Here is a 25065-nt window from a genome sequence, read left to right as displayed (position 1 = left end):
ATCAAAATTAGTACACCAATAACAACAACAGTTTTTATCCATTAAATAGGATCGATTACAAAAATAAAATAATGTCATTATATGTTATCATGTATCATATTTATAATAAGACCGTTTACATAATAAAAATTAGTAATCTAAGTTAATTATATTCTTTTATATTTTATAACTACCTTTATTTTAAAGAATTAAAATATAATTAAGTCGTAGGAAAAAAAAAAGACATCAAACGATCAAGCATTCATATTGTCACCAAGGTGAATGAAACTGTAATATCTTAATAAATTTAGCCAATAAGTATTTCTTTTGGAGCATTTGGCTAAAGATTTGGAATTAAAAAAGGGTAGTCCTAATATTGATTGAATGATTTAATATTCCTTTAGATCAATTCAAAACTTGTGTTGTTTGCAACATTATCATACCGAGTAACATACATGTAGCAGCTACTAGCTAGAGCCAAGAGGAAACATAAATCTCAAGATCTGTCAAATTAGCAAGACAGTAATACTTGAGGATAATTTCCTGTGTACTTGTTGAAACAAAGAAGAGTTCTCATCTTTACAAGCACTCAATAAGGGAAGGGAAGGGAAGGTAAGCACTATATTTATATAACATGTATCTCCAACCAAAACTCCCACTATTCTATTACCCACTAGTTCAAGAGGAATACCAAAATCACAGGCAACTTTAATTCTCAGATTTGGCCTCATTAACTAGTTCCAATATCCGTCACATTATGCAGAATCAGCTTCAGAACCCAAACAACCCAAGATAGAAACAGGAAAACCTATCAAGGACTGATATTGCGGGTTCGTAGCGGCAAGCATTGAAAAAGCCAACTCAGGTAGCCTAGGAACCAACACCAGCACCATCTTGGCTCACTGTTTCATTTGAAGAAACAGAAGTGTTTGCGTCAACGGCTTCAATCTGTTTATGCAGTGCCTGCTGAAGCTCTGGAGCAGGGAACACCTCAGACTGCAATGATGGAGCAATATTCTTCATATGTAGCCATGTCAGTTCCCACAAACTATTTTCACCAGCGCCACTGCTCGGTAAAAGTATGCCCTGTGATTTCATGACAAGCAAAGTGTTCTTCAGGAGCTCAGGCACAAGCTCTTGAAGCTTCTCACTTCTCCTTCCCCTAATTTTTGCTTTCGTATATTTTTCTGTCCGATCTAGCACAGCGACCCATAGTTTTGAGAAATCTGTCAATTGTGATAGTTTGGAGAGTGACTGGAGGAAAACCTTAGACAAGAGCTTCAACACAAGAATAAGTGTCCCTTCCATGTTCCGGTATTCCTTTTGATAGTATTCCTCAGCGATTTCAAGCAGATCATCCACTGCAGTGAAAATCACTTGATCGAAACACTGTAACCACAAATCAGGTGGGACATGAATCCCAACAGCTCCTGTCAGGCATGTCTGCAGAGACAACAGAGCATGATTTCTAACCTCCTCTCTTGGGTCCAAACATACCTTCTTTATTCCCTGCACTAGCCTCAACCACATTTCCACAATGTCCTTCAACATCTTCTCCACTTCCTCATCTTTTGCTGCCTGCTTAGCATCACTAGTCCACTTCTCTAAACAATTGACAGAACCAGCCATAAGATCTAGCGCAACCACAGACCGTTCTACCTGTCCTAAACGGGACTCAGCGAACTGCCTTGCAGTATCGACACAAAGAACATAATTTGCAGGAAGCAAGTGGGCCCCGTCAGACATAATGAACAGCAGTGTATCAAATCCAGCCTCAGACGATTCCTGGTGCCGAGCAGTGAAGGAAAGAAGTGACGTAATTGTCCGCCATCCTAACTGAGATCTGACATGAGAAGCATTTGCCTTTACAAGCCGACTGACTTCTTGAGTAATCTGCTCATAATATATATCTGCAACCCGAGCATCAAGTTTCAAGACAAGTTGCAGGGACCTCAAAAGTTCATCAGCAATGCTCTCTTTGTATGGAAGTAAGCGATGGCAAATCCTTAGAAGCCCAAAAACGGCCTTTTCTATCAGTATGCAAGGCGTCACAGTTGACTGAACAATATTGGATATGTGCTCATAAACATCCTTCCATAGAAGTCCAATTCTGTCCCTATTATTCAATGTGATTGCTACTAGTAACTCCAGGCAGAAAACTGAAGTATCTTCATCCCCAGAGATGCTGTTACCTTTTCGAGGTTGACCTCCAGCATTAATGAGTGCTCTTGCAAGCAGCAATAGAGATTCGGCTTGCAGAAATTTACTCTCAGTGAATACAGTATCAATGTGACACTTCTGAATTATTTGTACAGCCTGCTGATGAGCAACAAGTTCTTCTGCAGTTGGTACTGATCTAGGCTCTTCAGTGCCAAGATATAAGAGTTGACTAAACCTACTCATCAGTCCAGATGATCTCTTTGGAGTACTAACAGATGGAAGTTGAGTTGATGAGGACAAGTTGGAATTAGGTTTTCCATGTCCGGATTCTGCAGAAAGCTCTGACTCCTCAGCTGCATCACTCACCAAACGAGTAGGAAGAAGGCCTAACTTGTGCAATCTTAAGATGCAATCAAGAATATTTCTCCACCCTGCTGCACGGATGTAATCACCATAGCTATTTGCAATAGCAAAAACTGTCTCAAGTGCCATTCTTACTTTTGTGTCATCTCCCAGGGCTTGGACAGATTCCTCAACTGAGAATGGATCCAAAATGGTAATGAACTTGCAAAGGCACACAACCAAATCATCAATTACATTTGCAAGATGATAGTGAGCTGATATCTTCGCAACAGCTAAGAATCCATCGATACAAGTTTGATATATCTCTTCATTTTCAGCATTATCAAATACCACCGAAATGGCAGCAATTGCTGGGCCTGACAATATGGCAAACATATCATAATCAAGGTCTGCTCTGGAATCAGATACAATAAATGGAGCAGTCTTTCTGGACTTGTGCATTAGAGAAATCCACCGACTTGGGCTCATTTCAGGAAATCCAAAACCCGGTTCAGGGGTTGTGCGGATTTCATTCTTACAAATGGAATGATAAATCTCTGACAGGAATTCACGTGGGAGGTCCTTCCCACCATTAATAAGCCTGTTATTCCTGATGAAATCCTCTTCCGTCATCTTCTTTTTGACCTGAACGTTGTGATGATCCGTATTAAGCATTATAATTGAGTAGGATAACACGAGAGCAGCATCCTTGTTAACAAGAACATCTGGTGATTGCTCAAAATATCTCTCAGAGAAAGCTTCGAGCACCCTATGTATCTTCTGTGATTCTCCAGGAAGCCTAAAACTCTCCAAAAATATACGCAGGGCTTTGTCTAAGGTAATGCCTTGGAAGTCAAATGTTCTGGCAAATTGATGAAGAACCTGAACACAGAACTCATCGTGATTTCCTAGGTAATCACCAATGAGATTCTTATCCAACCCAGCAGTGTATCTGAGAAAGCAGGCAACACTTTGGGGATCAAGTTTATCAGGTAAAAGATGTGTTCCTTGGAGAAATTCAAGGCCTTTCTTAACATCGCGATTGAAGTGATCAGCCCCTATCATCAATCTTTGCTTGAAGTACTTTCTTCGGAAGACAAAAGGAACCCAATCATTTGGATCACCATAATTTTCACATTTTTCCAGCCAGAAAGGAATATACTGTTCCAAATTCACAGGAGAACGCTCGGAACTTACATATCCATTGCCTATCCTTTCAGCCATTCCCTGCATGACAGCAATAAGACCATCCAAAGCAAGAATATGCATGGAAGACAATGGATTGTTCACAGGAAATGCACTTTTGGACAACAAGTTAGTAATGTCTTCAAAGACATTACTACAAGTTATATCACAGTCATAATTAGCATACATCTCTACCATGAATGTTTTTTGCCTGCAAAAATCAACAAGGGCCTCCATGGCAACCTCCTGTTGCTGATATGAAGCCCCATATTTGCTTTGTGCAAGCCTCAAAATTACACAAGAAAAAAATGCTTCCAGCTGTAACTTGAGTTCCTTACGAAGATGATGATACAAATTAAGAACAATGCTGCACACCATTGAAAGTACAAGAGGGCTCATTGACAAACCAAATTGCATAAGGTTGCGAAATAATTCATCCTGAATTAAGCTCAGTAATCTTGGGTGACAGCGAAAGAAAGGTCCTCCCAACTCTATGGCTGAATTGATCAAAGTTAAGGCAAAAAGAGGCACATCTTCATCAAATGCTATTGTGTTTGATCTAGGATTCATTCCCATATGCTCAACAACATTCAACAAAGAACACAAGAAGTGAAATATCTCCACCATACAGGGAACCCCATATGGTTCAGACATAAGCTGTAATTCATGTGGATCAGTCTCGTTGCCATTGCTAGCAAAAGCTGAGTTTTCATCCATTACGGTTGACGTTACAGCACTTGCAATACCAGAAGAAATTCCTAGTGGTTCACCATCATATGAAGAATTCTGGCTCCCATTCTCCAACAGTCTGCTAAATACAGTGCTCTCATTGTTTTGTCCACTGGTCTGAAGATAAATAAATAAACCAGTGATTAAATTACAATTTATGCATGTCCTGACTTTGAAAATTAGTAACTACGTTACTTGGTTTTCTTTTCTCCTTTTCTTGGAGATGCATGAAAGTGCTACAGAACAGCTGGGTGTCAATCATAGTTGTATATTGTCTTTTGGTATACAACTATCATTTTCAAAATAAATACTTTTTAAAGGATTTTTCCTTGTTTCCTAGTAAGTTCCAGACAATCCACAAGCCACATAAAATATTTCTAGGTCAAATAGACCCTTTCTTATTTTTGCTGTGCTGCATCTGAAGGGAAAGCAGCAAGAGGGATCTAAGTCCATTTTATGCAATTCTATAGACCCAATCCACGAAAATAATTAACTGGTCAAACACCATAAAATTTGTCGTGAACAAGTTATTGGAAACTAAAAAATTTTATAATGTAAGCAGAGTGACTAAGTTTTTCTTTATGGAGGAGAGGAGGGGAGGGAGGATTAAATAAGTTAAGGAAGATTTCATTTTTGAACAATTTCACAGTTTTTTAAGCTGCAGATTATAAAGAACAGCACAAACAAAAATCCAGCATAAATAAAAATCTTCTCTCCAAGCAAAACTCCTACTTTTTTTCCATTCAAGTTTTACAGCTGACAGCAAGTGACACAAAATTGCATGAAAAAGCGACAAATGCAACCCAAAAGTAACATGAATCTTATACCTCTTGTTTTAAAGGAGATCTCTCATTTATCAACAAATGCTCTGTGTTCTCAATATCCTGAAGGTGAGAAAATATACACCTTACAAGTTCATGCATAGTGTACCGTGCTATCCGCTGTAACAGCTCACTTTTGGTTCCTGCTTGATGAACTATATGGAAACAAGAATTTACTATGGTGCAAATGTGTTGGTTACTCAGCGTAGTCGATGCTTTACATTTCACACATGCTAGAAGAACTTGTAATATCTTCATCAATGCCACTTCTTCTGATCCAGGATCAGTCACCTCAAATCTGCAACTTGTGATAGCATCAACCACCAAGTGCATGGCATCCTCAATGTTGACCGTGTTTTGATCTATCACATCAAGGGTTAAGATCTTGTAAACAGATGAGAGAGCAACACCTGTGATTGGTGCACCAGTTTCGTCTGATTTAATTACATCCAAGAAAGGCTGGAGATACAAGACTGGGTTGATGGAATGCCATTGACCTTGCCATGAAAAGATTTGCCTCCTTAATTCCTTTAACGACTTAACAAGAGAGTGCTCCAATTGGTCATCATCTGCCATATAATGAACCCCCCATCTAACATTTCTTCGCATGACCGCCAAAACAGCGCCAATTTCAGCATTGATCATGCATGCTATACTATTTCTATTAGTATACCCAGATTGATCCTCTATTGCATTGATACCAGTTTCCATCTGCATCTTTAGATGTCCCATTTTTCCAAATGAACCAGCTTGACATTTACCAGAAGAACACTGAGATTAACGAAAGCCCTAGGAAAAACAATATGTTGAAAGAGACAATCAGGAGAGTGATAAGGGTTTTAAAAGCAGGGTTAACACATAATCAAAATTCAACGCAGGTAGTACGCCTAGTTAATATCTATAAATAGACCATATAAAGTACACATACAATTTCCCCTAAAAATTGACTCACTGACTACTCCATCAATATAGTAACTGGACAATGTTTTCATGCCTTATCCTTAATAAGGGCACATAATGTTTAGGCCACAGAAAAGATCAGTAGCAGAGAATAACAGAGTATCTATATCTATAACCAGCAATAACATTTTAAGTTTCCACTACCAAGTAAAATCCAGCAACTCCCCTTGTCTTGGTTTAAAAACGAGAAGAGGAAAAAAACAACAAAGAGTTGTATAAGTAAAACCACTCATTTATTGATGTTAGGTTTGAGATTATGAATGAGAATTTGGTTCTTTTAACCCAAAGATGAAAAATTCATGGGTGAACTTTGAAATCTGAAGGCGTTATTTAGAGGACCACACTGGGACATGAAAGATCACAACAGAGGAAAAGACGTTGCACGCCAAAATAATGGTAACTGTGACAAAATTAACCCATTTCAGGACGGAAATCAATTCAGATGTATCCATAACACAACTCCAAACATATAACATTAAATGATCAAATTGCCTGAAAAACACAAATTTTATGTAAATATAAATAAACCTTAGATCTACCATTAAATCTGAACCTTATGATTAAACCCATTTCCGTTGACAAATCCCCATAGCACATTAATAATGATCTAATTCATTGGACCAACGAGACCCATTCAGAATTAGATCAAAATTCTTAAAGTTGAATACAAAGGGGTATCTAGGACTATATCAAGGTTAAAAATTTTCTCACAATGGCAATGCCCAAAGGAGCCAAAGAAGGAGAAGAATGAAAAGAAACTTACGGTGAAAACAAGTGGAGGATGCAAATTGGAGCTGGTAGTGGTGGTGGTGGTGGTGGCGGTGGCGAGATTGTATTGGCTGTTAATGGAGTGTGGAATTGGGAATCATGTGCGATGGGGAGTTCTGCTGAGAAGCTCCCCTTCCCTGCTCTTGTCGGGGCCTTCTCTCTCTCTCACTATCTTTCTCTCTCTTCTTTCTGTTATTTGGATTTGAATTTGCTTATGTACCCTTCTACTAACTCCAAATTACTCTACTCATACACTTTCTTCTTTCTGTTGTTTGGATTTGAATTTGCTTATCTACCCTTCTACTGACTCCAAATTACTCATACTCTCTTGTTTACGATGGCCTGTAGCATCTTGGGAATTTGTTTTCATGATCTATCTATAGATAATTAAAAGGGTAAAAAACCTAAATAAACTAATGGGAGATCTTTATTATCCAAATCAGCCAAAATAAAAATTTTTTCAGCAATCCACCAACGAGCAAATATATATAATTCGAATCAAGTTGATTCGAACTGCTAATGCAAGTAAATCGAAACAACATGATTCGAATTACCATTGGGACGAGTTGCATGTAATTCGAATCAAGTAGATTCGAATTAAAGAAGGCTAAATCGAATTGAGTCGTTTCGAATTAGTAGGCAAATGTGACTCAAGGGAGTTCGAATCATATTGATTCGAATTATTCATTGTTGCTTTCTAATAGTAGTTCGAATTAACTTGATTCGAATTACTAGTAAGTTGCCTATATAAGGAGTTCGAACCAAGCTCATTTAATTCAGTTTTACTTCCTCACACCCCACCAAATCCCAGAGAAAACGATGCAGAATCTGTTTGACAAAGACTCAAGAGGCAGATTAACGCGATGGGAGACGATCCGGGAAGGCTGTATCGTTTGGATGGAGTCGCTCACATCGCCGGGGTGATCAACGACGAGGTTAGTGGTTTTTAATAGTGGTATATGTTTAGTGGTTTTTAATAGTGGTATATGTTTAGTGGTTTTTAATAATCCTATATGTACAATGGTTTTCGTATATGTATTTTAGTGGTTTATTAAAGTGGTATTGCTAGTGGTTTACATAAGTGGTTTTGCATGCGGTTTAACATAGTGGTTTTCTATGTGGATTTGTTGATGGTTTTGTTAGCGGTTTATGTAGGTGGTTATGGTAATTGTTAATTTGAGTGGTTTTGTTGATGGTTTTTGTTAGCGGTTTACGTAGGTGGCTTGGTAATTGTTAATTTGAGTGGTTTTGTTGATGGTTTTTGTTAGCGATTTACGTAGGTGGTTATGGTAGCTGCTAATTAAAGTATAGGGTTTTTTAAGTGTAAAACATAAACAATTTCAGCCCATATTATTAAAAAACTTCAGTTCATGAATGTGTACATCACGAAGTTGCTAAAATACTACTTGTGAATGGATGCAGATTTAAGACTAGTTTTTAATTTATTCTAATCATGCGGTCCTTTTATTTCGCAGCCCCAGCGCTGCATATCGAGTATGCGGCGGCAGCAGGGAATACGACTGGATGAGCGGTATGTTCCGTACTTGCAGATGGCCGGATTATACCATCTTGCGAGATTGAACGACAGATGGTTCCGATTAGACGAGCCACTTGTGAGTGCATTCGTCGAGCGGTGGCGTCCAGAGACGCACACTTTCCATATGCCGTTCGGAGAGTGCACGATCACACTTCAGGACGTAGCATACCATTTGGGGTTGCCAGTGGACGGACATTACGTGAGTGGCTGCCTTTCGGATTTCTATGTATACATACAGGGTGGTCGGCCAGCTTGGCAGTGGTTCCAGGAGTTGTTTGGTGTGTTACCCCCCCCCCCAGCCAAATTCAAAAGTTCACAGTGAACTGCAGCTGGTTCTAGGAGACCTTCGAAGAGTGCCCCGAGGGGGCCGACGAGGAGACAGTTAGGCGCTTTGCCCGTGCCTATATCATGATGTTGTTGGGCACCCAACTTTTTGCCGACAAGTCCGGCAATCGTATTCACATCAAATGGCTACCGTACGTGGCTAGGCTTGAGGAGATGGGTGGCTACAGTTGGGGGTCGGCGGCGCTTGCATGGCTATACCGGTGTATGTGCCGAGTGGCCAACAGACATGTCGTGAAGTTAGCTAGGCCGTTACAGTTACTTCAGTCCTGGATATTTTGGCGTTTTCCTAGATTTCGGCCTGATGGGTTTGATTCGTTTAGCTGGCTTCTGGCATCCAGGTACGACTATGTCATTATATTATGTTTAATTATTCTATGAATTTAAGTTATCGCCTGTAATTGTTATTCTACCTCGTTACATTAATGATTTACTTCATAAATTAACGTCCTTTTCAGGTGGTCAGGTTACAATCCTGGCGTTAGCGAGAAGGGACCTCGGGTTCAGATGACCTGGCTGAGGATCGACATGTTACAGCCTAGGGATGTGAGTATGCTAAGGTCCCATGTTTAGTCAATTTAATTTTAGACATACCTAAATAGATCTTCTAATGTATTAGGGATTCTTTTTTCAGTTTATCTGGATGCCATATAGCACACCAGAGGTCGTTCAGGTGGTCCATCCGGAGGTGCTGGAGCATCGTCATACGGCTTTATGGCGTTCCGTCACCTCGCTGATATATTTTGCCGTGGTTGAGTAGCACCAGGTTGATCGGGTGTTACCACAGTTTGGAGGAGTACAGGCTCGCCCCCGTCCCACCCTGAACATCGACTTCTTGATGTCGAAGGACGGTAGAGGAGGTGATCGTTGGTTTCCGTCCCAGTTACAGCACTGACATCATCACTGGGAGACACGTGCGCGGCACGTCCTTCGTTTTGACGTTGTGCCGGACCCGGGTCCGTCACATGCCTTCTTGGACTGGTGACGTCAGCACGGAAAGAGGTTTTTGTCACCAGAGATGTTATTGGGGGATCCTAGAGACATTCCTATTCCAATTGAGGCTACACAGAGGGGTGTTGGAACAGTTTCCGACATGGACATAGTTGACGACGTTCCCGATAGGCGACGGGTTGACAGGAGAGCTCGGGTAGGGACACGGCGTAGCGACCGGGAATGGAGGTGGCTTGACCATGCTATAGAGGAGGGTGAGCAGGCAGGGAGGGCTCGTGGAGGAGCACGGCGTCGTGGCAGGCGACAGAGAGGGGCTGCAGCGCTCTATATTGGGGGTGATCATCATGACGATGCCGTTGCTGGGGGTGCTGCTCACGGTGGTGTTATACCCGATGCTGGCGGAGCTGCTGGAGAGTTACATGACTCGGTTATGGGACATCCTTCGGGTCATGTTGATGCTGGATTGGGGGAGGGGCCTCTCGGAGATTACTTTGTCGGTGTTCCCGGCGACGATCATACACTACATGAGAGTACACCATGGGTCAGTCCGGGCACCATGTATTCAGACTTTCTTGCCGGTGATGGTCTTGATGCTGAGTACGGAGGGGACCATTTCCTTGACGAGATCATTGCCATCATGCAGGAGGATGAGGCTGCCCGTCGAGTTGGTTAGACTTCGGGGTCACAGGCACATTTAGATGTAGATCTGAATGAGCCTCCATCCGTGCCTCAGACTGAGCATTTTGCCCTGGGCGGTACACCACCATCAACAGCTTGTGCTGAATCACAGTCAGTTGTCGGGCCTTCTTCATCCCGGCCGTTACATATCCAGCCACCCCAGGATGATGAGGAGAATGACATAGAGGATGGGGAGCCGCTAATCTGGAGAGGTCACAGGACACGGGTTCCTCGACGTTGCTTCACCGGATCGCACCTTTTTAGATGATTTGTGTTGTCTGCTGTTTGTTATATACTTATGTTTATGTATTTCCGTTATCACTGTTCTATGTACTAGTCATTTACTTTAGCAGATGATGTCTGTATGTTTATTAGTGGTTACATTGTATCAGGCACTATGAGAACTATGTTATTTTGCTTATTTATATTAGTTCCGTTACTTACCTTGCATAATCCGTTAAATTAGAGAATCCTTTTCAATGTTTATGCTACGTACTTTTTGAGAGCAACTCACGTTCATCACATATATATACAGGCCTCGAACACACTAATTGGAAACAACCAAAGTTGAATTATATACACATAATTCGAATCAAGTTGATTCGAACTTCCCTTTGACAACAAAAACACATAATTCGAATCAATATGATTCGAATTCCCCTAGGTCATGTTTGCCTACTAGTTCAAATCGACTTGATTCGATTTATGCTTCCTTAATTCGAATCTACTTGATTTGAATTACATGTAGTTTTTCTCAAATGTAATTGGAATCATATTGTTTCGAATTACTTGCTTTTGGAGTTCGAATCATGTTGGTTCGAATTATATATATTTGCATTTTGTTGGATTGCTGAAAAAAAATCTTGTTTTGGCTAATTTAGGAAATAAAAATCTCTCTTTGGTTTATTTAGGTTTTTTACCCTAATTAAAATATTAAATTATCTTCTATGTAAAACTTTATTTATTTTTGAGTAAACACCAAATCCGATCCTTATTCATTTTCACGAAAGACAAAGCGATTTTTATCCAAAAAATACGGATACTTCGACCCTTAACCTTTTTAGTTTGGGATAATACGATTCCTCTATTAAAAAAATTCGTTAAATAATAACAAAAAATTAATTTTGTGGAAGTTTTATTTGTATTTTGTGGGGGGTTTTAAACCTCCACAAAATTTTTTTCAACAATTTAACTAATTACTACCACTAGCTTCTTCATTTTCATTAATATCACTCTTACCTCTATTATTTTTATTACTTTATCATCATTATCTCCTCTACCGTCATCATCACCAATATCAATATTATCAACATTAAATTTCTCTTCCTTTATTTATTATTCGATGTTATTTTCTTCCTTTAAAAGGTATTTGTACTACAATTTTTTTTGCGGCATCATTTTCATCAATGATTTTTCTTCACTTAACCATCATTGGTGAAGGAACTTTTTAAAAATAAACTTATTAATAGTTTGTTAAACCTCCACAAAATATAAATAAATCCCCCAACAAATAATTTTTGTTATTATTTAACAAATTTTTTAAGAAGAATCATATTGTTCCAAAATAAACAAGTTGAGAGTCGAAGTGTCCTTTTTTTTTTGAACAAAAATCACTTTGTCTTTCATAAAAATGGACAAATACGATATTGGATGTTTGCTCTTTATCTTTTGGTACTTTAGCTATAATGTTTAAACCTAAGATACTCAGGTATTCCAAACTCATTATTAGAAAATTACTTCTACTTGTAATGGTTTGTGTAAAATGTGTAAAATATATGAAGAGCAAAGTATTATTTTTGTCTCCAACGTTTGTGATAAATCTTAAAGTTATCTCTAACGTTTAAATCATCTTATTTAAGTCCCTAACGTTTCAAAATTGACTCAATGTTGTCCTGCCGTTAGGAATTTGTTAACAGAATTGACGACGGGATAAAATTGAGACAATTTTAAGACGTTAGAGACTTAAATAAGATGAAAACGTTGGGGACAAAAACATACTTAGAAATAAATTTTAATTTTATCCTTCAATAATATCAATTTTTTATGGTACATAATTATTCAATTATTTTTTTAATCACATCTAAGTAAATTACACTTAATCACATTATTTTTATTCTAAATAAATTTATTTTTTATAATTTTACTCTTAAAAAATTTTTGCTCATCATACAATGTTTGTAAAATAACTAGTATATAAACTTGTGGAAAAAAAATGATACATATACAATAAAGTAATGTGATTCTAGTCATTCTACAAAAATTTTATGATGAGTAAAAATTTTTAAGAGTAAAATTATAAAAATAAAATAAATTTATTTAGAATCAAAATAATGTGATTAAGTGTAATTTACTTAGATGTAATTAAAAAATAATTGAATAACTATGCACTGTAAAAAATTGATATTAGTGAAGGATAAAATTAAAATTTATTTCTATATATCTTTTTTTTTCCAAACATTTTCGTCCTATGTAAGTCCCTAACGTTTCAAAATCATCTCAATTTTGTTCTGCCGTTAATTCCGTTAACAGATAGATCTCTAACGGCAGGACAACATTGAGTCAATTTTGAAATGTTAAGGACTTAAATAGGACGATTTAACCGTTAGGCACAATGTTGGGACTTACACTAAACGTTGGGGACAAAAACGATACTTTACTCATATCTATGAAAGACGGACACTTCGCTGAGTTGTTGTGTCCGCGTGTCGGACACATTTCGAACACGACACTCACCGACACTCGTCCGACACGCGTGTCTGCTGTGTCCAACCGTGTCTTAATAAAAAAATAAAAAAATTTTCTCCGAACACGCCTAGACACACTTAAATAGTTAAATGCCATCATGTGTCAGCGTGTCCAGTCTTATTCTTAACATATATTTTTAAAATAAACTTAGATATAGTATATATTATTATTTATTAAAACAAAAAATATTTTAAATACTTGATATAATTAAAACAAGACATTAAAAATAATTAAAAATTTTAATTTATATTTTAATATCAATAAAATATCAAAATATCATTACGATTTATCTAAAAAATACTTTATATTTTATATGTATGCGTGTTCCATGTTATGTAAGATTTTAAAATTCGTGTGTCAACGTGTTTCGTTCGTGTTAGTGCATCATATATCAATTAATGCATCATTATTATTATTATTATTATTATTATTATTATTATTATTATTATTATTATTATTGTTGTTGTTGTTGTTGAGTTTATAGATCTTATAAAGTGAATAAAAAATTTTGTAAAAATAATAAAAGTGAAAAAATATAATCAGTTTAGATAATTTGATAAGGAAGTAAGGAACTAATTGCAATAAAATTACGGATCTCCTAATGATTACTCTTTTATTTCATTATTTATTATTCTTTTTAGATTTGGATCCTCTAAATTTTGAATTTTAAAGTAAAGTGTTATTTCTCACCATTTATTTCATAGGTGAGACGAAGAGAAAAGATGAGAGAAAAATCATTCAAAAGTAAGAGTTCACACTTTATCCTCTAAAATGAAAATTTAAAATTTAGAGGATACAAATTCATTATTTTTAGAGGATCCAGATTTGCAGTGTCATACAAAAATCTAATACATGTAGTATTTACTTGCCAATCAATGATCACCAGCCACCATCATTTCTATGTTAGAATAAACAAGCAAAGGTAATAGCTCCATGATCATCTAGAATCACACTCCAGTGGACGTTCCTACTTCCTACAACTGAAGTTCCTTACTCGTACAAAGAATGAAAGAACCTAATAGATAGCCCAAACTTCAGCTATGGTTATAGTGCAGAAACCTTATCTGACAGACCAAGCTAGGATGAACTCCTCATGTGGTTCAGATGGTACCACCATAAATTTGTCTTATAAAAAAAAGTGTTTCTAGTGCACAATTTTACTATGAAAACTACATAGAATATGGATAACCAAAGAGACTAATACATTAACCTCTGGTACGAATGCATGATATATATATAGTATGTTATACAACTACAAGTCTACAACCAAGTCTTTTCCCACTAATTCGAGTTGCTGACTTATGCAATGTACTATACACAACTAAAATTAACAAAACATATATCAAATTCAAAAGTTGCAGTTCAGGATGCAGCATCATGATCTAGCCCTCTCCTCTGATTCAAGATATATACTCCTCACTCCGCAGCAATGGAATACTAATTGCACAGCAATGTATCTCGCGTAGCATTTCCAGTTGTTGGGTTCACTCTGTTACCAGTAACAAATTCTGTTATGGATGACTCTGATGAAGCATGTTCAGAAAATAAAACAAGCTTAAAGTACAGTAACATAAGTCTTTTACCCATCTGCAACTTTGCACAGATATTCGCGTTGATCGTCTCTTAGCGGCACATCAGTAAAATCTGGCTCCAACCAAGATAACAGACAAGGTTATTATTTAACCCAACTTATGCATCTAGTTTGCACTGCATTAATGAGTATATTACTCTATACTCTAACATCTAGACTGCATGTTGAGTATCCAAAATTTACTGCAAGTTTTTTGTAACTGCATATTAAGATATGAATTCTTAAGTAATTTTAAGCTACACTTGGAACAGTCATCCTACTGATTCTATATATTTTAGATTTTTAACCAAAAAAGTCATTTGAATACAACAGGCATGACCATAGATATAGTCCAAACAGAACTTCCTAGTTTGATGATATTAGTGTTTCTTGGAGAGAACTAATAAAATTTGGTAACTGTTCAAGATAGTTGTGTATCATAGATAAGTGATGCAATTACTTACCTGCTCCGGTAATATTTGATCCTTTAAAAGATGTATTTCCTGTTGCAAGTGCACCTTCCAGGTTAGCATTGCTTAAATTTGCCTACAAAAATTGGTCATGCCATGCAGAAGCCAACAGGATCAACATTGTGAAATGACTGAAGAAACAAAAAACCCATCACTTAGAGTAGAGCAAATTTTCAGCTTTAATTAAATAAAAAGAAGGGTTAATGGTATGTGACTGGAAGCAGAGTTAACAAAACAGAAGTTGCAGAAGAATCCACAGTCCATACTAGTTGACTCATCTGCATTTAATCTTATATACTAAACCCTAATTTGCTTATCTTTTGTTGAATCTGATAGCATTTATTGGTAATTTTATCTCTTTTTTGTAAGTGATTTAACAAAGGGACAGATGATTGAATAAGGGTACAAATCAATAGAAGAAAATTACATTACCTTTGTGACATTTGCCAATGAAAAATCTGCACTTCTAAGATCAGCATCTGAAAGGTCAGCACCTGACAACAACCACAACAACAAGAGACATAGGCAAAGAACAAAATGTAAATACACAAGTATTTGTGCTGTTTCAAGAAACATTATAGTATACACATGTAAGCAGCAGGAAAACCTGTTAAATCAGCATCGAAGAAGCTAGCACCTAACAACTTTGCACCTTTAAAATTGGCCTGTCTCAATATGGACTGTAACATTCAATATAACAAAAGGTAAGTTGCATCAGAACAACCACATTCTCCATTAATTAAAAAATAAAATTAAAAAAAAGAAAGAAAAGGAAGTTGGACCGTTTTGAAGTCTTGCTTGATGAGGGTCTTTCCACTGAAATCCTTGCCAGAGAGATCTTGTCCCCTTGTGACCTCTTGGCCATATGGACCTCCACCCTGGTTGAATTGAACAAGCTTCAGTGTTAACAAAAGTTATGAAGCAGATCAGAAACGGTTAGTGATTAGGGAATTGGACCTTGAATGCAAGTGCAGGGTCAACAAAGAACAAAGAAGCAGAGATGAGAGCAGCAAGGGTGGCACCAGACACAGATTCAGCCAATGAGAATGTCAGCTTCTGAGAAGATTGTTGTTGCTTGAAGGTGAGTGTGAAAGGAGCAAGATGACAAGTGGAAGTTCTGATATGAGGTTTAGAAGTTGAAGAGGAAGTGGAACACAGTGAGAGGATGTTGAGACTTAGAGCCATTTCTTCCTTGCTTGCAATCAGAGACAAACGGTGAAAGCTACCATGCCATGTGTGGATACTGGATAATGTTGTCTCTCATCCACTCTGCATGTTTTCATTTTTTTATTTTATTATTACATAATAATACTGTAAAAATAACAAATATAGAATTAGTCCACACCATAAATATCTTATATTCTAATTCAGATATTCTTGATTTTAAAATAAATTCTGTAATAGAGGAGTGTTAGGAGGTCAGCACTTTTATTAAATTTTGACCCGCATTTAATCATAAAAAAATGGAATGATTCTATATTATTAGATACAATCTCACGATTTTTTTTATGTGAAAGTAAAAGTAGTGATATACTTTAATATTATAATTTTTGGTGTTTTTCAAAAGTGTGGAAGATACACAAATCGGAGGGTCCGATTTCTATACTTCAAATTTTTTAATTTTTTTTTAACAGAAATCCCTCGGTTCGATTTCTGTACTCTCACAAATTTCTTGGTCCGATTTCATAAATTCCTCGGTCTGATTTCTGTACTTTTCACAAATCGGACGGTCCAATTTTTATTTATCTAATTAAATTGCTCCACATTTGAGAATAACATCCCATCATCCCACATTTTTAAAAAATACTGTTACTACTCCAATATCAAAAATAAAATCTAAAATCTCACACCATTAAAAATTTTATATTCTAATTAAGATATTCTTGATTTTAAAATAAATTCTCTAATAACCCAGAAATCTTATATTAAAGTATTAAAAAGATATTTTTATAGATATAAATAATAAATAATATTTTATCCGAAGAAAATTGTGCACTAAACTCTTTCTAATATCTATCTTTATTATGGAATAGATAAATTGTATATTATTATTTACTATTGAAAATATTCACCTCTGAACTATTCCTAAACATATAATGTTATAGAAGAGTTATCAAATGTGTCTAAATCTAACAAAGAGCCTAACTAATATTATTGAGACACTTGACATTTATTGGAAAAAAAAACAATATTAAAAAATATTATATCATTAATTAAAAATTCCAAATATCTCCATAATATTATAAATTTAAAAAGTTTTTTGCTAGGCAGGTTTTAGTCTTCTATAACATCCCCCACCCCCAAATAATGGTTTACTTTTTAATGGATTTGTAGTTATATATGGAAAAATAAGGAAAATTAAAATTGTATAAAAAAATGTATATCACTTTATTAGTGATAAATGATTTATGTATCTAGTAAATAACATACTCATTTGATTTGAAATTTTGTGAGTATATTTAAAATTATTTAGAAACTACAAGCAAAAATGCTAAATTCAATTTTTATTACCCATTTCTTATTTTTTTAAATCTACTATTTACAAAAAGAAATAAAAAAAACGTGATTTAAAATCATCAAATAGTAAATATAAAAATGGTCTAATCGTAATTCATTGCTCTAAGGTAGCGTTTGTTTTGAGGTACTGAGACAGAGACTGAGAGACTGAGATTTAGTATCGTATTTGTTAGTTTAGAGACTGGTACTAAAATTTTTGTCTCTGTCTTTAAAATTTCAGTATTTCAGTACCTCCAAAAATTAGAGACACAGAGGACTAAAATTTTCAGAAATTGAGACTGAAACTTTAATAACATTTTATATCTAAAATACTTTTATTTCAATTAATTAATTCCAATTTTACCCTTTGTGTAAATTAAATTAGAGTTTCATTCTTGTTTCAATTTCTGTCTCTCATTTTGCACCAAACAAAATACTGAGATTTATTTTAATCCCTGTCTATCGTTCAGTCTCAGTCTTTTCGTCTTTATCTCTCCACCAAACGCTACCTAAATGTTAACTGATGTGAGACTACTGTGACACATTAAGTGGGCTCTTACTTAGACTGTACTCACTTAAAGATCAAATCACTCTTATTAACTCAGAAAAATCCTAACCCCCAATTTGAGAAGTTGTGCTTTGTTTCAGTCTTTCAGACATTGCCGGTGGAGCAAAAATGGAAAATAATTTTTTGTCGACAGAAACAAAGCATCTATTTATGACTTATGAGAACAACCACAAGAGATGCAACAAATGGAGAGGGAAATCATTTGATGGAACATAGTTCTGGCATGATGAGATTGTCATGCTGAAATCGAAAATGTCAAAAGTGATAGGTTAACGATTAAGTTATTTTTGTCAAATAAAATTGATATTTGGGATTTACTTTTCTTTTGATGATGTGAGGGGCCATAGGCCCAAAGAAAGAAAAAAACCAAAAGAAAAACAAAGGAAAACAAGTACACTAGCGCCTGAAACTACGGCCAGCAGTACCCCTCTTCCATCTTCACACACAAAGCCATTCACCTCTTGTGGCGGAGTATTTCAAAAGACAAGTTCAGGATCAATTTCAGCATCGATTTTCGCCAATCTGTTCGCCACTCTATTACCTTCTCTGAGTATGTGGCTGAAGCAAATTTCCTAATTTTCTTCTTCCAATTTACAATTAAACGCATTAAAAGACTGGGATGGTTATGAAATTCTCGTCGGTTATTGATAAGGACTATAACAGCAGCGGCATCGCTATACATGATGATTTTCCTCATTCTATATTTGGGATTTACTTTATCAAAAACAAATATGAAAGTCTGTTTTGTCAAAATCAATATATTTCGATGCTTTTTTTTTTTGGTCAGTAATATATTTCGATGCTAAAATGACTTTTTTAATAAAAATGCTAATAATTTTGGTTACCTATCTTTTTGGTCTAATGAATATTGGGCTTTCTTGATTTTTCTCGTAATTTATAAATGGCCATACTTCTTGTCAAAGTTATTGTGAAACATAAAATATGTGACCTCGAGCTAGCATGATTTTGGTCGTGCTCATGCTAGCATTTGATGGCAAGTTCACCAAAATTTGGTCCTCGGCCCTGTTTTTAACATTTTTTTTTTCCTTTTGCAAGTTCTTGTATGTTTAGATACTATAATTTCATATCATCCCAAAAAAAAAAAAAATACTATCATTCAAATGGTAAAGTCTTGCTGTAACGTGTGCTAAGTATTTTAAAAAAATGAGTTGAACTCGCTATCCTCTCCCGCTAAAAGATAAGTTAGCAGATCAGTCCACCTTTTTTATATATATTTAATTCAAACCCAAAATTACTCTTATAAAAAAAATTATAAATTGCGAGCATAATAATAAATTGATGATGAGACCAATTATTGATATTAATCATATTATTAATTAGAGTAAAGTGATAATTAGTCGCTGAGAATTTTGCCTTCAAATAAGTTAGACCATAAAAAAAGTAACAATTAAATTTTTAAAAAAATGAGACGTTAGACATATTACATCCTTTCGTCAGTCCATATAATAAAACAAAACAAAATTATTTTGCTGTCCCATTACGTAAATTGACGTGTCTGTTTCTGTCACATCTGTAATTGGACATTATTTTAAAAATTTTCTTCTTTCATATTTGTTTTACTTTGTCCTTAACATCATCTTCAGTTATCTTCTACTTTTATCCACTAACCCTAAGGGAGAAGCTGAAGTCAAAGAGTCTTGGTTCTGCAGTAACAAAAATCACGATTCTTCCTTCAACGTACCAACAAAAAAGAAAACGTCGTCAAGAAAATCGGTGTTAGCGGAAACATTCCCTACTCAAGTAAAAAATATTGATGCTTTTGTCACTTAGTGTATCCCTTTGTCAATTTCTTTCATAGTAGTCCCATTATTTGAAACAAATTGTTTAATCTTTTGCAAAGCATAGTTTTCAACTTATTTTATTGAGCATGACACATTTTGCCACATTTAGAATTATTTATGCATTTGTTGTTACTTTTTGGGACTTTCGTTTATTTGATTATGATGGTTAAAACTATGATTAGCTACTGATCTAAGGTAGATAATTTGACCAATAACATGTGTGAAGTATGAAACTCAAGGATTGTGGATTATAGAACTAAATCAGAATTGACTATGTGTGAATAGCTCAGATATTTATTTATGAGAAAGATGACAAATCACAAGAGACTTTTGAGTGGATATCAAAAAAAAGATTGCACCAGTTCAACAAAAGGAATTGAAAATGTTAAAGAAGGCTAGTGATAAATGGCTGCCACAATGAATTGATGATGATGATCGAATCAAATATGAGGTTCAGTGTGATAGGAGGAAGGGGTCAGTAAATTTAGGTTAGAGCACATGTACATGTAATGTGTGGCAACTCACAAGTCGTATCTAAACTTCCTAACCATAGAATTTTTTGGATTAGATGTAATTTAGGTTGTTAAATAGATTAGCTGATTTGGTTTGTTGTTATTGTTGTTGTTTGTATGTGTCAGAAATGTCATGTCTGCATGCTATATCTGTAATAGTCTAAAAAAATGAGCGACTTAAAGACTATTGTCATTTGTCACCCATGACTGCAAATGACCTCATTTAATGCTACATACTAATATTGTATTCAACCAGTTCTAAGTGAATAATATTGAGAGATGGTAGAAGGATCAAGACTTATTCCACTCAAGTTTAAGATACTCATTAGATGTCCAAAACTATATACAAGAAGAAAAGGTCTTGTTGAATCACTGCTAAATTCAAATAAAGTCAGAAAAAATTTCACGGTGACTTACGGCAAATATGGCAAATTTGGCTATAACTTCAAGACATGCAACCATAAATTATTTATAGAGGATATTATTTCTATTGTATTTGTTTGTTTAATATCAAATGGATGTGGATCATAGTAAATTTATATATGAACATTGCAAGGTCAATTGGATGATGCTGTAAAAGAGAAAAAAAAAAGGACAAGAAAGTCCATAGGGTTTAGGTCTCCTAGACAAGTCCAAATCTAGTTTAAACCTCTTGGACATGTCCAAGCCTAATTTAGGCCTCCTGTTTCAGTCCAAAACCAAATCAGGCTTCCAACCCACGTTCAAGGCCATAGTAGGCCCTTGCAATAACAACTGCCCAATTTAAAATTTTAACTCAAGTCCAGTCAAAATTCTCTACTGTTAAGTCACTGAATCCATCTTTTATTTAGAAAAAAAAATAATTAATTGTAAGGCTTGAATAAGCTCCACCATAGGCAAACCCACCACAACAATCAACAAGTTCAACTGATGATATTTTTACAGAAATTCTAACAGCAATAAGTAGCGGAATAACTTTAAGAATGTTTTAGTTCATTTCCACCCCTAGATTTAAATCTTAGTTGAAGTCTTGAATAGATGAAATTGTAGTATTTTAGATATGATTCTCTAGTATTTTATGTGAATTTTCTTTAGACTTAAATCCTGTTTTGAATTAGGCACGATATATTGTGTAGTTATGATAATGTTTTTATGTAGATTTTTGTTTGATTTAGTAATACAAACTTCAAGTGCTCAGTCTCTTTTTGGATTAACCTTTGTAATTGGAAACAATCTTTTTGGAAGCTTAAATAATATAACAATGCTCTTATGGTTATTATGGTTATGTGATTTCTTTCTTTTATTTTATCATTGTGAATTTCATATTCATTAACACCAATATCCATGATAGATCATACAATGATTCAAAAATATTTATTTATTACTATATTCATAATAATACAATTATAAATACTACTACATTCATGTATCAGCTATTTAATTTGATTCACCCAAAATTTTTGCTCCACACATTTATAATAATTGCAATTAAAATACTAGTAATAAAATACACAATATTTCTAAATCTACTACCAGTAATTTCGCTTGGAGTTTTTGATTTCTATCTCTCTTCCAAATCAATTAATTTATCTTTTACTCCCTGTGAACCTTCACATCTTCAATAACATTATCTAGTCATCTAAAAAACTTAGAGTATGACAAATTGTCCTATAATAAGAATAAAAAAATATACTATGAATGACCGATAATTGAATGGAACATTCAAAACTCAAAAATAAAAATAAATTGAATTAATAATTACTCTATAGTTTGGGCACCCTAAAAACAATTTATTTGGATTCTCCATTATTTTAGACTTGTATATTATTGCATATAGCTAACAGTTATATTTAAAAGTAATTTTATTGCTGAAACCTCTTTGATGTGTTGAGTCATTCCTATAATTTTAACTCTTGCCTTCATTCCTTTTTCTTTGACGTGCTTGTGAAGCTTCTGGTGCTATTCATTCTATGTTGTGTTAGAATTTTATTTGAAGACGAATAATTGGGGATCCTGAACAATTAGGATTCCACGGTCCTTTTTTAAGAGATCTAATTGTTAATTTTTTTTTTTCAAGATCTAAATGGTCTCAAGGCAAAATTCTCATACACCTATTTGTCACTTTATTCTATTAATTATTAATAACACTAATTAATAATAAGTTAATAATACTACTCCAATTCATCGACCCCATTAATTAATTATTATTTTTAAACAAGTTGCTTGTGAATCGCTAAACCTATATTTTGATTGTTGAATGAAGCAGAGTGATAACTGAGAAAATGGCAGAAGCAGCACAAAGCAGCAAAAGAGGAACTCGATGGTCTCTCAATGGAGTCACAGCTCTTGTCACTGGTGGCACCCGTGGCATCGGGTATCATTTCATTCATAGTTAATTATGTATTGTCATTGTTGTTGTACCCTAAACATTATGATATAATTGCCCATATTCATATTGATTTTGAGTTCAATCTTTGAAACTGTGATAATTAAGGCATGCCATAGTGAATGATCTAGTTGGATTTGGAGCTGCTGTGCACACATGTTCAAGGACCGAATCAGAGTTGAACAAGTGCTTACAAGAATGGAGGAGCCAGGGATTTGTGGTTACTGGCTCCGTTTGTGATGTTTCACTGAGACCCCAGAGAGAGAACCTTATTCAGGAAGTGGCTAACACCTTCAATGGCAAGCTTAACATCTTTGTAAGTACTCTTAATTAATAATGATTTACCCTTTTAATTAAGGTCTTATTAGAGGGGGAAAAAAAGCCACTATAGATCTATATATGTTGGGAGATATTAAATTTAAAAATGGATTGCATCATATGAAAATTTTACCTGACATTGTCATGTATTGATTTTTTTCTGTTGGTCAAATATTTATGTCATCTCATATTTGATGATTTTTTCTATATATCAAGAGTATTCTTTTGAAAAAATCATTAAAAGAAGTTTTAGTTTAACACTGGATTGGGAGAGAATAAAACTGAGTTCTACATTAAATTCAATTAGATTTGTGTAGAAAAAAATGAAGAGTTATCCCCCATTACAACTAAGGTGTTTACTCTGTTGGTTAGGAGAGTGATTAGGAATTGTGCTTCTTGACCAGTATTAAAATGTGAGTGAAAATAAGTAATAGATCATTTTTTTATAAACATTTACCAATGAATCTAATTCATGTACTCTGTTTTCATAGCTTGGAGAAGTCACTCATTGGAGTTAATCAATTACCAACATCATTGATGATATTTCTAAATTCATTACTAAGTTTATATTCCCACAAGTTCACTAAATCGCTTCAAACTCATCTATTAGTCCCTTCGTCTAATTTACTTATCGCGGATCATACATATGCATGGCTTTGTGCTTAGGTAAACAATGTTGGAACAAATTTGAGAAAACCAACAACTGAATATAGTGCTGAAGAATTTTCAGAGCTCATGACAGTTAATTTTGAATCTGGATTCCATCTGTGCCAACTTGCATACCCTCTTCTAAAAGCATCTGGAATGGGAAGCATTGTGTTCATATCATCTGTTGCAGGTGTTACAAGCTTAGGTACTGGATCCGTTTATGCAGCAAGTAAAGGTTAGTTGCTATATCCAGTCATTTGATCTTTTTTCAGGTACACATGATTACTAAACACATAAACAATGATATTTTGTTCATTGAATTTTCAGCTGCAATCAATCAACTCACAAAAAATCTAGCCTGCGAATGGGCAAAAGACAACATAAGGAGCAACTGTGTTGTACCATGGGCAACCAGAACCCCCCTTGTTGAATATGTAAGCTCATTAATTCCCTATCTTCATTTCTTTTAACTGTTTTCTTTCTGAGAACATTTTTATGGTTATGAAGAAGCACTAAACTAAATTGCACCTCTAGTTTCATTCACAATATAATCCTCTCATAATAAAATAAAATGTGTTTTTTACAATTTCCTTTCTTTTATGCTTGTAGTTATTTAAGAACCAACAGTTTGTAGAGGATATTCTATCTCGAACTCCGCTTAGGCGCATCGCAAAACCAGAAGAAGTGTCATCATTGGTGGCTTTCCTGTGCTTGCCTGCTGCATCATACATCACTGGACAAGTTATTTCGGTTGATGGTGGATTAACAGTGTATGGGTTCCAACCCAGCATGAGAATTACCTGAAGTTCCATTAGTTGCTCCTAGTTGAAGACCTTGATCTCATTCGTCAATTTCATTCTTTTATGAATTGATTGTTCCTTTTATTCAAACTCGGTTGTAACTTGTATCATTATTTATAAACAATGAAGCCTCTACTGAGAGAGGTATCCACAAATATGGACTAGCAAATTCAATTTATCATTTGATGATGATTTCACCTTTGATTGAGGAATTCACATTAACTAGTCAACGAAAGTGAGTATATGGAAAAACAGCATAAAATTCCCACCCTTAATTTTCAATATATATTTTGTATTCAATATGTATTTTACACGAATA

At 35.0% G+C, this 25065-nt stretch overlaps 4 protein-coding genes across 4 annotated transcripts; 2 read left to right on the top strand and 2 right to left on the bottom strand.

Annotated features, from left to right (window-relative positions):
* Window positions 1-355: 355 nt before the first annotated feature.
* Window positions 356-7664, bottom strand: LOC112791591 (ARF guanine-nucleotide exchange factor GNOM). The gene is made up of 3 exons (XM_025834488.3): window positions 6940-7664; window positions 5223-6005; window positions 356-4512 (listed from the first exon to the last, which is right to left on the bottom strand). The coding sequence occupies exons 2-3, from the start codon at window positions 5946-5948 to the stop codon at window positions 850-852; spliced, it is 4389 nt and encodes a 1462-aa protein (XP_025690273.1). The 5' UTR covers window positions 5949-6005; window positions 6940-7664; the 3' UTR covers window positions 356-849.
* Window positions 7665-7807: 143 nt separating this feature from the next.
* On the top strand, window positions 7808-9718 carry LOC112782514 (protein MAIN-LIKE 1-like). The gene is made up of 5 exons (XM_025824932.1): window positions 7808-7879; window positions 8420-8707; window positions 8821-9164; window positions 9282-9369; window positions 9584-9718. The coding sequence occupies exons 1-5, from the start codon at window positions 7808-7810 to the stop codon at window positions 9716-9718; spliced, it is 927 nt and encodes a 308-aa protein (XP_025680717.1).
* A 4664-nt stretch (window positions 9719-14382) lies between these two features.
* LOC112791590 (thylakoid lumenal 15 kDa protein 1, chloroplastic) lies at window positions 14383-16567 on the bottom strand. The gene is made up of 7 exons (XM_025834487.3): window positions 16195-16567; window positions 16020-16115; window positions 15845-15917; window positions 15670-15731; window positions 15232-15313; window positions 14781-14841; window positions 14383-14686 (listed from the first exon to the last, which is right to left on the bottom strand). The coding sequence occupies exons 1-7, from the start codon at window positions 16420-16422 to the stop codon at window positions 14635-14637; spliced, it is 654 nt and encodes a 217-aa protein (XP_025690272.1). The 5' UTR covers window positions 16423-16567; the 3' UTR covers window positions 14383-14634.
* Window positions 16568-22556: 5989 nt separating this feature from the next.
* On the top strand, window positions 22557-24901 carry LOC112791589 (tropinone reductase homolog At5g06060). Its single transcript, XM_072233521.1, has 6 exons — window positions 22557-22688; window positions 22861-22968; window positions 23089-23296; window positions 23965-24181; window positions 24274-24380; window positions 24556-24901. Exons 1-6 carry the CDS (start codon window positions 22678-22680, stop codon window positions 24748-24750), a joined length of 846 nt encoding a protein of 281 aa, XP_072089622.1. The 5' UTR covers window positions 22557-22677; the 3' UTR covers window positions 24751-24901.
* The last annotated feature ends 164 nt before the right edge of the window (window positions 24902-25065 follow it).

This window comes from Arachis hypogaea, chromosome 3 (genome assembly GCF_003086295.3).
Source record: "Arachis hypogaea cultivar Tifrunner chromosome 3, arahy.Tifrunner.gnm2.J5K5, whole genome shotgun sequence".
Lineage (NCBI taxonomy): Eukaryota > Viridiplantae > Streptophyta > Magnoliopsida > Fabales > Fabaceae > Arachis > Arachis hypogaea.
Note: the sequence above shows the minus strand (reverse complement) of the source record. Positions and strands in the feature narration are given on the sequence as shown.